Below are 13,127 nucleotides of genomic sequence, written 5' to 3'. Positions count from 1 at the left end.
TGATACCATCTGCCTTAGGTGACCAGCCACACACCGCAAATAATGAAGCTGTGACGCGAACATTTCCTCCTCTGTCCCAATGAACGAGTAGCTAGCTGTGTTCTTGCCGGAAAAGGCCCACTGCAGATTGGCTCAAACCAGAGAGACACTAGCAGTCTGGATCAAAACCCAGCTCAAGAGATCGGAGTCTGCCCTGGGGACAGCTGCTGCCTTGAAACCACACAGTTTCCTTCCCCTGATTTATTTTGGTTCCTCTTTTTTACTTAGCGGCAGGTTCTGCCACACTTACAGTCAGTGGTGCCTTATTCCATGAGTGACCCCGCTGGAATCAATGGGGCTATTTGTGCTTAGTAGGAGATAAGGCAGAAGTTAAAGGAATGGGGGGAGCACAACACCCCTCTCGTGCTGCATTCATAGAGGGTTCCTCATTTTGGCTGGAGTGGTGTGAGCTCTCCTGAGTCAGGGAATTGCAACCTTGCCCTAAGGGAGTGAAAGCAACGGGGGGGCCACATCCGGACTGCGTCACAGATTAAACATTGCAGGCAGGCATGTGATCATTCGCCTCAAGCTGGGCTGTCCTGGCATGGAGTGGCGTGTCTCAGAGTCAGGGGTCATTTTTGGTCTGCGCTCTGCAGTGCTGGTCACGTCTCTTCTCAGCCTCCGCTCCTGAGTGCACCCCTCCTGCAGGAGTTTGGATGCCCTTTAAAGACTGAGGTAGTGTCCCAGCTGCGTTAGCATACATTAACAAACTGCCCCTCTGCTCCCTGAAACATCTCTTGCTTTTCACCATCTCTGGGATTATAGGTTCAAAGGAGGGTCCCATGCTATGGGTGTAAATTACATATGCGCATATTGCACAGGTAATGGTGCCTGCTGTTCCCACATTGTGTATGCAGATTGCATACACTGTATGTGCAAATGGACACTTGTACACCCAAGCCACCCTTTGCATGCCCGATTGCATGAAGTCCTTGTGTCCACAATTACCGTACATACACGTGAATGCATATATTTTGCAAGATTGAGGCCTGTGTGGAGCGTGCATCCTCAAAGCACGCTGCTGCTTTCGAATGCCTTTGTCCCTACAGCATGAAGAAAATTTGATCATTGGGCTTTCCATGTGCCAAGCCTCCTTCTGACACTATTGGCCATCTCTCGGAGGTGCTGTACTTCAATCTTCCACAAGCACCCAGCAAGGCCAAGTACGAGCGGTGTATTTTGCACCTGCCACTGAGCAGCCCCTGCCCGCAGCCCCGGATGCTTTGATCTTTACGTTCCAAGTAGAGTTGGTCAGAAAAAAGGGACAAACATTTTACAAACTTCTTTGGATTTTTCCCCCCTCCCTCCATCCCCAACACGAAGTTTTTCTAGCTTCAAAATTTGAAATGTTCAAGTTTGGAAAAAACTGACCAGCTCTAATTCAAATCCTCCTTGGGAAGGATAAAAACATCCCTTCTTTTAGCTGGAAAATAAGCATGTGATTTCAAAATGCAAGAGGAGGTTTACTGTGACGGGTACCCATCTGTGGCTAACCCCATACAATACCAACAAACAGTTTTTTGGTACCAAAACCTCCCCCACATCCATGACTCTTAAAGGGACAGTTCAGCAAAAACACGGTGGATAGTTCAGTACATCTCTACTTACTGTTTTTTGTGTTTTCTTTCTTCCTTTCTTTTACTTTTTGGGCTTGAGGAACTAAATAAGAAATAGCTAATTAATTGGAAGATTTCAGTTCTAATCAGCCAAAACAATCAAACTAACAGGACATTGAATCTCAGAAATCACCAGCATGTTTTGTTCACCATTGATGCAAATGGACACAATTCCATTCATGCCAATGGACTTGGGTTTACTTATCCCCGTAGAGTGAATCTGCTCCATTGTATTTCAGTAAAAACACATATTGTCTTATGAGCCCCAAACAAAGGGATCAATCATCCCACCTGCCTTATAGAGAAAGTGGATGAAAACTATATATTGAATATACATGTATTGGTATCGGTGGAGTTACACCAGTGTAAATCTGGAATAAAGCAGCGGTGACTTGGGTCCATAGAGCCAAAGACTTCAATGAGAAGGTGTAGCGAGGCTGAGTGGCCTCCCTCCGAGCGGGAGAGCGAGGGACCATTACACTCCCCTTGGAGGGTGGATCCTAGATCGCCCCACCCCCCTCGCCGGAAGTACTGGGGCGTGGCTGGAAGTATAAAAGGCGGGCCCTGCAGCACAGTTGGGGGAGAGCCTGTGGAGGGGAAGGACGCTCTGCCGCATCCCCGAGAGGAACCCTCACCAGGCGGTGCCCAATCCACAGACGCCGACGAGGTCTGGCCCGGAGTGCCTGCTGCAGTCTACCCCGAGGAGCTGGAAGAAGCCTGGAGGCTAGACGTATCGAACCCCAGGGTGGCAAGAAGTGACCCACGGGCAGCCCCGAAGCAGCTGGCTGCAGAGCCAGGGGTGGCCTAGTCGGCGTTTTGCGGCTGGATCCCCACCGACGCAGGGGCAGCCGATTCTGCCCCTGCCAGGGCCCTGGGGTGGGATGCGGTGGAGTAGGGTGGGCCCACGTCCCCCTGCCACCCCACCCCAGGGTGGCTGACCCCCTACACTGTGAGAGGAGGCTCTAGCTCTGAAGAGGAGCTTCCCTTACCACTAACCTGTAGACTGTTTTGTTTGCTGGCTGCCTGAACTCTCCCCAGGCTAAAGCCAGCCCTGAAAGACTGTTGCTTGCTGGTAGCTTGTCCCTCTCCAAGCCCAGGACCCAGTTCCCCTAAAAGACTGTTTGTTTGCTGGCTGAACCCAGCCCTGAGACCGTTTTGCTTACGGGCTGCCTGAGCCTCCTCAGGCCCAGGCCTGGCTCACCTAGAGACTGTTTTGTTTGCTGGCTGCCTGAGCTCCGCCCAGGCTACAGCCAGCCCGAATAGACTCGGTTTAAGGGCTAACTGCTTGAGCCACCCAAACCCAGGCAAAAGCCTGACAGGGACTATTAATCACCCAGCCCTATTGGGGGCTCTTGCCTGTCTTGCAGACTCTGGTCCTGGCCTGATAGGACCAGCCTGAGTGGCCTCCCTCCGAGAGGGAGAGCGAGGGACCATTACAGTAGGATACAATGAGCTTCCTGCACAAGGCCCTTCAGATGATGGATTCTCGTCACAGTGTAGATTTGCTGGTAAATCACACCATGAGAGAAATGCAGTTTCAGAATGCAGGCCAAGCCACTATAGACCTGCCCCTAGAAAGAGGTTTCATACTTTCCTGAGCTCAGCTTTCTGAAGCTGCACCTCTCCCCACCAAAAAAACCCCTAGAAACTGTCTTGGGAACACAAGTTTTTCATTAAAATCCACATTCCGGAACCTTTAATTACAGTCTGGATCAAGCCCCAAACAGCACAGTAGGAAACTGACATCAGATGCTAGCTTGCTCAGTTATAAGTTGAGCCCCGAAATCTGTATGTTTAGGAAGGAGTTTCCATCCAGCCTTTAAGCTCGTTGAGCAATCAGAGTAAGAACTTTAAACTAGCAGCGAAGTGGGAGGGAGGGTGGCTTCCACTCACTGACACTGGACCCTCACAGCTAACAAGGTTGCAAATGATGTCTGGTTTTGACAGTGCTGTGGTACCCAAGGGACAAATTAAAACCCAGGAGCTATCGGAATGCCTCAAAGCCGGGATCCATAAAGGGAAAACTGTCAGGCCCTTTGATGTAACAGCACAGCAGGACACCACTGCAGAAAATCTTCCAAATGCCCTTGCACATAGGAAGGCAAAAATAACACTCAGTGAATGTATGACTCCTGTACTGGTCTGCCTAAGTCTATGCACTCTCCCTTTTAATATTTACCTGTTCAAGGAAGGGTTAACCTTAACCTAGACATAAATATGCACTCCAGGAGCTGCATTTAGTGCATGGCCTATGATTGTATATGCTGGCAGAAGTTCACCAGCGGTAGCATTCACCCGTGTATAGAGAGACCACCATGAGACCCAAGCACCACTTAGGTCAAGCAGCACATAGAGTTGAATTCCACCCCAATGGAAGAGGCTGAGATGGCCCAATGCAGCTTTAACCTCAGATGCTCTGCGGGTGGAGGGGGAGCCTAGGGCGTTTCATAAGCTCTGCTAGGTAAAACTTACAGCTTCCTGCGCCAGCACTAGCAAATCTGGACTTCCCTAGAGTCCGATGGTGTTTCCCATCACCCCAGGTGGGCAGAATTACCCCATACTGCTTAAGTGGGTGGCAAAGCTTTCAGAGCCTTACCTGTGTCTTCTCTTCTTTGAAGATAACCTGCAAGAAGCAAATATATAAACTGAATGTAGATGTCACTGTGGAATCAACGCACACTGCTGCATTTGTTCAGAGACAGACACATTTCAGACTAGCTCCCTCATACAGACAGTGGAAAGGTGTTAAAATGGCGAAGAGAAGAGTCCACCCAACAAGGACCTTTCAATAGACCTCAGCTGCCATTTAGCTACCTAAGGATATGTCTACATTGCGAGCCGGTGATGTACGTCCCATCTTGGGGAGACACACCCACACCAGCATGCTAAAAATAGTCTAGCTGTGGAGGCATGAGTGGTGGGAAGAGCTAGCTGCTGCCCCGTGTATGTACCAATCTGAGAGGCTGGGCACGTATTCGGGTGGCTAGTCTCTCCCGCTCCTTGCGTTGCTGCAGCTACGCTCTATTTTTAGTGCGCTAGCTCCGTCAGAGCTAGTGTGGGGCTGTCTCTCCAGACTGGGAATCACACTCCCCTACGTGCCAGCCTTCCCAGTCAGCTTAGCCTGCCAGGAACTGAGCTCTTGGAAATGCCGGGAAGTGTCGCAGTGGGAGCTGCTGCCTGCTGAGTGTTTTGAAATTCTGGCCCCCATTTGTGGGGCCCTGAGTGGAAGAGCTCTGTTGAGCGGGGTCTATTTATTCCTCTGATTGGTTGCATTTTCCCTGCTGGTGCTAATCTAGCCCTGCAGCTAACTCAGCCTTGGCGGGGAGAGATGAGCCTGCCCAATGGGCAGCTGTAATCCGTCCGTATTGAGCAGTCAGGGGGGCCCCCCGGCCTATCAGCTTTCTTTATCTTGGGCAAATCCTTGCCTTTGGGTTAAATGTGGGGTGGGGGACCTAGCCCGGCCTCTCTGAAACCAGACCATGGTGGTTCTCTTGCTCTACAGGCCTTACTCCCTGGTGATGGTGGTGGTGGAGGGCAGGATTCGGACTGATGCAATGGTCAGGACTTGTGTTCTAGGTGAACTGATTCTATACACACGCCTGTTAGGAGGGTTAGTAATGATAATGTAGGATTCAGGCCTGTATATTCACCAGAGATAGAAGTTTGGGTCTTGTTTGCCCGTTTGAGTTTTGATATTCTTATATTCTTACTAACATGCGTGAACAAAGAAAAAAGACACTGTGTGTTGCTTCTGCCCAGCCAGATGGGTTGTTAGTATAATGGGAATAGATAAGAACAGCTAAAGTGTTACTGGGCATGGTGGGAATATAATATATTGAAGACTGCCTCAACTCCTATCTCAAGGCAAGATCAAGCAACCAGTCGGGAGGGGCAATGGGGGATGAATGGGAAGGTATACGAAGCACTAAAAGGCCAAAGCAATGCCTGTCCCTCACTGTAGCACAACCTCCCTCCTTCCCCCTCTCATGGGATACAAAAGAGGTGGGATGAAACCCCCAGACTCACGACCCCCCAGAATGGAACATGACCATAAATTGTAAGAAGTGGGACCAAGGGCAGGTATAATTATGCCTGCTAAGGAGTGGGGGAACGGGACACTGGGAAGCAACGCTCAGCGGTGTCAGAGCTCTGGATATGCTTGCTTGAAACTAACCCCAATAAACATTGCTTGCACTTCGGACTTCTGGCCTTCTGCTTTCTGCCTGCATGACAAGAACCAGGGAAGGGGGTGAAGGGAAAGCCCCCTAACAGTGCCCAACACCCCATTTAATACTACAGATATATGGGCCCGAGTCTGATCTCAGGGACACTGGTGTAAAACTGGAGCCTCTCCATCAACGTTAGTGGGCCTGGTTCCCCACTGCTTTGCACCCGGGGTCACCATTTACACCTGTGCAAAGTGGGTGTTAAAGGCTGCTGTTCTGAACTGAGGATGGATTGTCCCTGCTCTGCACGGCCTACATGGCTACACCATGAGCAAAGCAGCAGAGGATCGATCGGGCCCATCATTGCTGGGGCAGGGTACAATCTAGGGAGGAATATGGCATGCTCCTTTGGTGTGAAGTGCATTGGAGGAGTTTTTCTGTCCCACTCTCTCTCTCTCCCCCTGAGTATCGGGCTCACTTTTTAGTCCTTTTGTTTTGTCCCTTTTGTAAGACTGTCCTGGCTTGTTGGTTCAATCAATTATAAATACATGAACTTTCCGAGGAAGATGGCACCCATTGTTCTCAGCAAATATTGGGTTAGTGGTTGGAAGAAGAAACTGGAATGTTTGATATTTAAACATTTAATCGTGTTCTTTACATTAGAGATGGGCCCGAGCTAGCCAGTTTGGAGCTAGGTCCAGATCACAGCAGGTCTCCTGCTTTGAAGGCATTCAGATCTGCCTTTGGCCTGTTGGAGAGAGAGGAGCCTGCTGGGATGGTCAGATGCAGATGTGCACCCGAGCTGTTCTAAATGTTCGGGCTGGGCGGGGAGGGGGGCGGGGGGGGCTGAGTTTGGCATATGGGGTTTGTGTTTGAGCCCGTCACTGGTTCCAATATTTGGGTTCTTTTGAGGCTCATTGAGCTAGTAATAAAGCAGAATGGAAATGGGGTGACAGGGGTCGAGGGCCCGGGGAAACGCAATGGTTTGGGCTGAGAGGGGTTCCTATCAACCTTGCCTTTGAGTTTGGTCCTAGCCTTCCATCCTATTTCTAGAGCCCCCGCCCCCAGGACATCAGAACGCTGCCTCATGAGCGTTTGCACCTCCTTGAGTTGTGTAGGGTGACATTTGGGCAGGTTTCAATGGTCTGGCGTTGAGACCGTACGGGAGCAGTCGGGCTGAGCTGGCATGTGCAGGCTGCGCTACAGATGCTTGGTCCCAGAATTCTGCAGAATTTAAGCTTCCATTGAAAAAAGGGGGAACAAGCCAAAAGAGCCAATGGCTAGGAAAGAAACCTGGCCCCGCGCTGTCTGCAGGAGTCTGCGGACAGACAGACAGTCGTTCGGTGAGCAATGCGGACAGCCCACGTGTCAACGCCAAAGCCTCCGGAGAACAAAGTTGAATTATGCCCGGCCCTGCGAGGTCTGCAAGGGAAGAGAGGGAGGGAGAGCTGGCAGCCTCCCTGCCCCTTGCACTCCTGTGCAGAGGCTCTGCACAACCCTTTGGAAGAGCACAGGTGTTGCTCCCTGCTAGGGTCAATGCAGGTACTAACTTCCTGAGAGTGGGTGGGGTGATAAGGGTTTCAGAGATCCCATTGCAGTGGGAGCTCCCTGGGTCAGCCAGGATCCCTTCCAGGGACTCCCATGCACCAGCTACATCCCACTTTAGCCCAGGGTTAATTGGTTTTTAAGGAGTGCATAGATGTCACACTGGCCATCCCCACAGGCGCCAACATTGCCCAGACAGTGGGGCCGAGCAGCATGGACACCCTTTACCTCTAAGCCTCCTTCTAACTCAAACCACCCAGCTGCACTCAACCGCCTTGCATTCAGTGCCTGGGGAGGAGCGGGCGCTGGGCTCGGGGCTGAGCGTTTGAGAGGGAATACCTGTTTCTTTTTCGTTTCTTTGAGCTTTTCTTCTTCTTCTTCTTCTTCACAGGCGAGGGGCTATACGATGGAGACCTGGGGAACAGCGACAACACGTTACTTACTGGGCACGTGGTGCTCCGAGCCGGAGGAGTCTGTCTGCTGGGGGTGAGCGTCTGGGGACACAGAGGTTTACCACACTCGCCTTTCACCTGGGAGACCTGCCCTCCAGTCCTTGCTTAGAGGACAAGTGAAAACTCATTCCCTCCCTGGTGGGTGTTGTTCCCATCACGAAAGACCCCTGAATTTGCCACAGCTGCCAGGCAGCGTGCAGGGGAGGCCCAGAGGACTGCAGGCCTGGGTTGAGCTTTGTGAGAATCAGAGAACACTGCCCAACCTGCTGCAGCAGTGCCCACACCCCACCATGGCCCGACAGAAACGTTGGCGACATTTCTGCTCAAGCTCCAGCGCTGCGTGGTGGGGGTATAAGCAGCTTCGTGCTGACTGGGAGCTCTGTGCTGAGAACAGCCTAAAGAACTCCGTGCAAGCCCCACAGTCACTGCATTGCCCCCCTCTCCCAAGGACTCAGGGGATCCCCCTCTGTTACAGCCCTGGCTGCAGCACATACACGATCCCCCTTCCTCGGCCATCGCCCTAGCTCCCTCCTCAAATGCACTCGCCAGTTCTAGGTCTCTTCCCCCTCAATGCGAGTCTGATCCCGAGCGCTGCCGCAGCCAGCATGGCAGTTTGCAGAGGAGGGGGTCACACGCTGACTGCTGAGCCCTGAAATGTGGTGGTGGGGAGTCGGGCCCCTAGTCTGGAGGGCGGGGATGCTGGGGGGGGGGAGGTGAAAGTGTATTAGTAGAGCTGGGGGAAGCTTGTATAGCATCTGACTGAACCAGGCTGGGATCCAAGCACTGACTTTTCCTGGGTCCCAATATTTACAGAATCATAGAAATGTAGGACTGGAAGGGACCTTGAGAGGTCCTCTGGTCCAGGCCCCTGCACTGAGGCTGGATTAGACCATCCCTGACAGGTGTTTGTGGCATTCCACAATCTCCCTTGGAAGTCTATTTCAGAGCTTAGCTACTCCTGTAGTTAGAAAGTTTTACCTGATTTCTAATCTAAATCTCCCCTGCTGCAGATTAAACCAATTACTTCTTGTCCTAACTTCATCACTGTCCTTTTTATAACAGCCCTTAATATATTTGCAGACTTATCGGATCCCACCTCAATCTTCTCCTCAAGACTAAACATGCTCAGTTTTTTAAACTTTTCCTCATCCGTCAGATTTTCTAAACCTTTTCTCATTTTTGTTGCTCTCCTCTGGACACTCTCCAATTTGTCCCCATCTTTCCTAAAGTGTGGTGCCCAGAATTGGACACAGTACTCCAGCTGAGGCCTGAGGCCTCACCAGTGCTGACTATAGTGAGAGAGTTACCTCACATGTCTTAACATATGACACTCCGGTTAATACGCCCCAGAATGATATTAGCCTTTTTTGCGAGTACACCATGTTATTGACTCATATTCAATCTGTGAACCATTATAATCTCCAGATCCTTTTTAGAAGTACTACAGCCTAGCCAGTTATTCCCCATTTTGTAACTGTGCACTTGATTTTTCCTTCCTCAGTGTAGTACTTTGCACTTATCTTTACTGAATGTCATCTCACACGCTACCTGGGAATATCATCTTGTTGATTTCAGACCAATTCTCCAATTTGTCAAGATCATTTTGAATTCCAATCCTGTCCTCCAAAGTGTTTGCAACCCCTCCTAGCTTGGCGTCATCTGCAGATTTTAGAAGCATCCTCTCTACTCCGAAGAGAGTACATCACTCTATATGCATCCGAAGAAGTGGGCTGTAGCCCACGAAAGCTTATGCTCTAATAAATTTGTTAGTCTCTAAGGTGCCACAAGTACTCCTCCTCTCTACTCCATTATCCAAGTCATTAATGGAAATGTTGACTAGTACCAGACTCAGGACTGATATGTGGGACCCCTCTAGATATGTCCTCCCAGTTTGAGAGCGAACCACTGGTAATTACTCCTTGAGTATGGTCTTTCAACCAGTTGTGCACCCACTTTATAGTCATTTCATCTAGACCACACTGCCGTGCTTTGCTATGTTTACAGACAGTCAGAGAATGACAGTTCTGAAAAGCAGATTTATTTTTTCACAGCTCTCCCTGGCCTTTTTTTAATCAGGGGACTCTTCCCCTCTAGCAATATGTTGAAATGCAAACCCAGGCTCTGGATTTCTGCCTGGTTTGATTGCAATGAAGACATCACATTGATTTCAGCAGGTGTTACTGCAGCTGAGTGTGCTGGGTGGAATTTCCCATTTCAAGGCTGCTGGAGCTGACACCGCTTTGCACGGCTGCCACCTCCTGGCACTGATTTTTCACACACAGCTTATCCCTGAGCGTTAGGTCCTGGCAGCACAGCCCTGCCCTGTAGTTGCTGGCTTAAGGTTATGGGTCTGAGTCCTGCTATGATACAATCAAGGTGTTCAGACGCCCTGGTGATGGGCCTGGTTAGGGTGACCAGACAGCAAGTGTAAAAAATCAGGACTGGGGGTGGCAGGTAATAGGTGCCTATATAAGAAAAAGCCCCCAAAATCGGGACTGTCCCTATAAAATCAGGACATCTGGTCACCCAGGCCTGGTAGAACGACCTTAACAGAACAGAACAGAACAGAACATGCACCATGAAGTCCCGCTGAAAGTAATATGAGATTAGATAGGCAAAAAACACAGGGGCACACTCTTAATTTGCACTTAATTTGAAATCATTGTAAATTAGGAGTCCACATACCCTTGTGGGTCTGGGGCTAAAGCCCTATATGGGTGCTTAGTGCAGAATTGTGCCCTCTGATCCATTTCCTAGTGTCTGGCCCAGTCTAGTTTTAAAAGTCCCATGAGCTGGGTCTTCCCCTGTTTTCTCTTAGGGAGGCTATTCCATGGCCTAACAGATTTCACTGTCAGGACGTTTAACTTGATATTCAGCATTTTTCTCTTGATTTCACCCCATTGCTTCTAGTTATACCTCCTGGAACCAGGCTAAACAATTCCCTTCCTTCCTAGGAGCTAACATCGTCATTCCCATAGGATCACATGCTCTCCCAGCTGTCACCTAGCCTGGGAGATATTTTTCCTTTGTCTGGGATCTGAGCAGCCACTGGTCTGTGGGGTTTCCCCCTCTCTGAACTCACCTCCTCCTCTTCTTACGTGTGGATTTCTTTTTCTTTTTCTTCCCCCGGGATGGGGGTGGTGGCGTGTACTCCTCATCGCGTGAGGGGCTTGAGAGAAAAAAGGACAATCAGTTGACCCATTTCAATCAATGTTGTTTTCATCCACTTCCTCAATTCCCAGATAGTCCTGATTGAAGGACGTTTTCCGAATCTTCCTGCTGTACCATGAAAGATTGGGTTTCATGGCAGATCTATAATGCAGGGTATATGCTTAATTACCATGTCATAAGCAATTTGGTCATGCTTTAAATTAACTGTCTCCTCTCAGGATTTAACATATATATATAATGAGATAGTTACTGTATGTTACTCACATGCCAGTTGATTATTTTAAAAATATTTATCGAGGTTAACAGCTCCGTAACAGATTTATAAGTTTTGTTACCCTTGGTAAATATGTTTTAAATAATTAATTGGCATTTAATTCGCATACAATAATTATGGCAACCAGATAAATTTCTCTAAATTTAATAAGAGTTAATGTATGTTAAACAGCAGCTGACTACAAAAACGTATTTATTGAGGTGTTATGGTAGTATAATGAGATATCTCTCTCTTACACAGTTGTTAAACCTCAGAAAAATATGTTCCTGGGTATTTTTTTTTACATTTTGGAACATACAGCACATAATCTCATTATGTTTAAATTAAATGCAAATACTGTAGTTAAATGAATTTGGGGCACTTAGTTTAAACTATGACAGTTAATTTGTGGTTATCCGTTAAGCAAACCAAACATTCTTAGGAAGGGAGGAAGTGCTGTCTAGTGAGTAAAGCAAGTGATAATGAGTCAGGTTTCCTGGGTTGTATTCCTGGCTCTGTCACTGACCCCCAGTGACACCTTGGTCCAGTCACATGGAGTGGGATTTTCAAATGTGCTTACTGGTGATTGGCACACAGCTAAGCCAACCCTGAGCACTTCTGGAAATTCCATACAGCAGGGGGCTGATTTTCAGAAGTGCTAAGCATCCCCAGAGGTCAATTGGACTTGCAGGTGTTTACGGCTACTGAAAGTCAGGAGGGAGAGTGTCGCAGTTTGGGAACCCTAAAATTGAGGCCTCCAAAATTAGTGGATACATTTGCTTGCATGCTTCTGTGCCTCAGTTTCCCCATTTGTAAAATGAGAGATAACACCTGTGCCAAAGGGATGTTGTGAGACGTAGTTACTATTTGGAAAGTGCTTTGAGATCCTCAGATGCAGAACCAGACTAGAATGGAATAGGAGCTAGAGAAAGGACAAGTATTAACAACAAAGTCTTGATACATGGAAATCATCAGAGCATGAAGATATTTAGAATGACAAGGCTGCAGAGGGAGGGGGAGGAGCTGTTCTGCAGCTGTCACTGATTTACATTCAGGGCTTTCACTGCATTTGACAGGGCCCAGGGTAGAATCGGTCTTATCTAGGGCTTGAATTACTACCAAAATGACGCTACCATAAAAAGCCAATTGTTTAGTGTTTTTAATACACTTTTTTTATAGCCCTACAAAACTAACCGTGATGCTAATGTTTTGCTCATGAGCCATGAATAACTGAACAGCAAAGTATTTTTGGAACGTGTAAAGAAACTCTCCTTCATTGCCAGGGCTCAGGTGGTAAATGTGTAGCAAGCAGAATGCCCCTTCCGCTCTGGCCCCCTGAGTTATCTGCTCACTAGTTTATTTTAACATGGAGAAACAGGTCCCATCACAAATATATTACTCTGGCCAGCATCAGGAGAGCAGCAATCTTCTAGTTACATAGCTACCTGGAGCCAGACTATCACCGCTGCAAGGGGGCCAGCGTCTGCCACCCTTACTCACAACTGAGGCGCACTCTATTCCACAACAGGAAGGAAGGCACAGCCCCGTGCCTCAGGAGATCTGTGTTCAATTCCCGGCTGTGCCTGTGTGACCGTGGGCAAGTCAATCAGGTCCAGAGTCTCAAAGGTATGTAGGTGTAAGGAAGTACAATTAGGAAGGCAAAAAAAGAATGTGAAGAACAGCTAGCCAAAGACTCAAAAAGTAACAGCAAAAAATGTTTTAAGAACATCAGAAGCAGGAAGCCTGTTAAACAACCGGTGGGGCCACTGGACGATCGAGATGCTAAAGGAGCACTCAAGGAAGATAGGGCCATGGTAGAGAAACTAAATGAATTCTTTGCATCAGTCTTCACGGCTGAGGATGTGAGGGAGATTCCCAAACCTCA

General features: G+C 48.8%; 1 protein-coding gene across 1 annotated transcript in view; it reads right to left on the bottom strand.

Annotated features, from left to right (window-relative positions):
• Positions 1-13,127, bottom strand: part of SRRM4 (serine/arginine repetitive matrix 4) — a 212,731-nt gene that overhangs the window by 21,410 nt on the left and 178,194 nt on the right. Inside the window, 4 exon segments of the mRNA XM_065417922.1 lie at positions 1,648-1,698; positions 4,252-4,278; positions 7,706-7,780; positions 10,901-10,987. Coding sequence (XP_065273994.1) covers positions 1,648-1,698; positions 4,252-4,278; positions 7,706-7,780; positions 10,901-10,987 — 240 coding nt within the window.

This window comes from Emys orbicularis, chromosome 16 (assembly GCF_028017835.1).
Source record: "Emys orbicularis isolate rEmyOrb1 chromosome 16, rEmyOrb1.hap1, whole genome shotgun sequence".
In the NCBI taxonomy this organism is placed as follows: domain Eukaryota; kingdom Metazoa; phylum Chordata; order Testudines; family Emydidae; genus Emys; species Emys orbicularis.
Note: the sequence above shows the minus strand (reverse complement) of the source record. Positions and strands in the feature narration are given on the sequence as shown.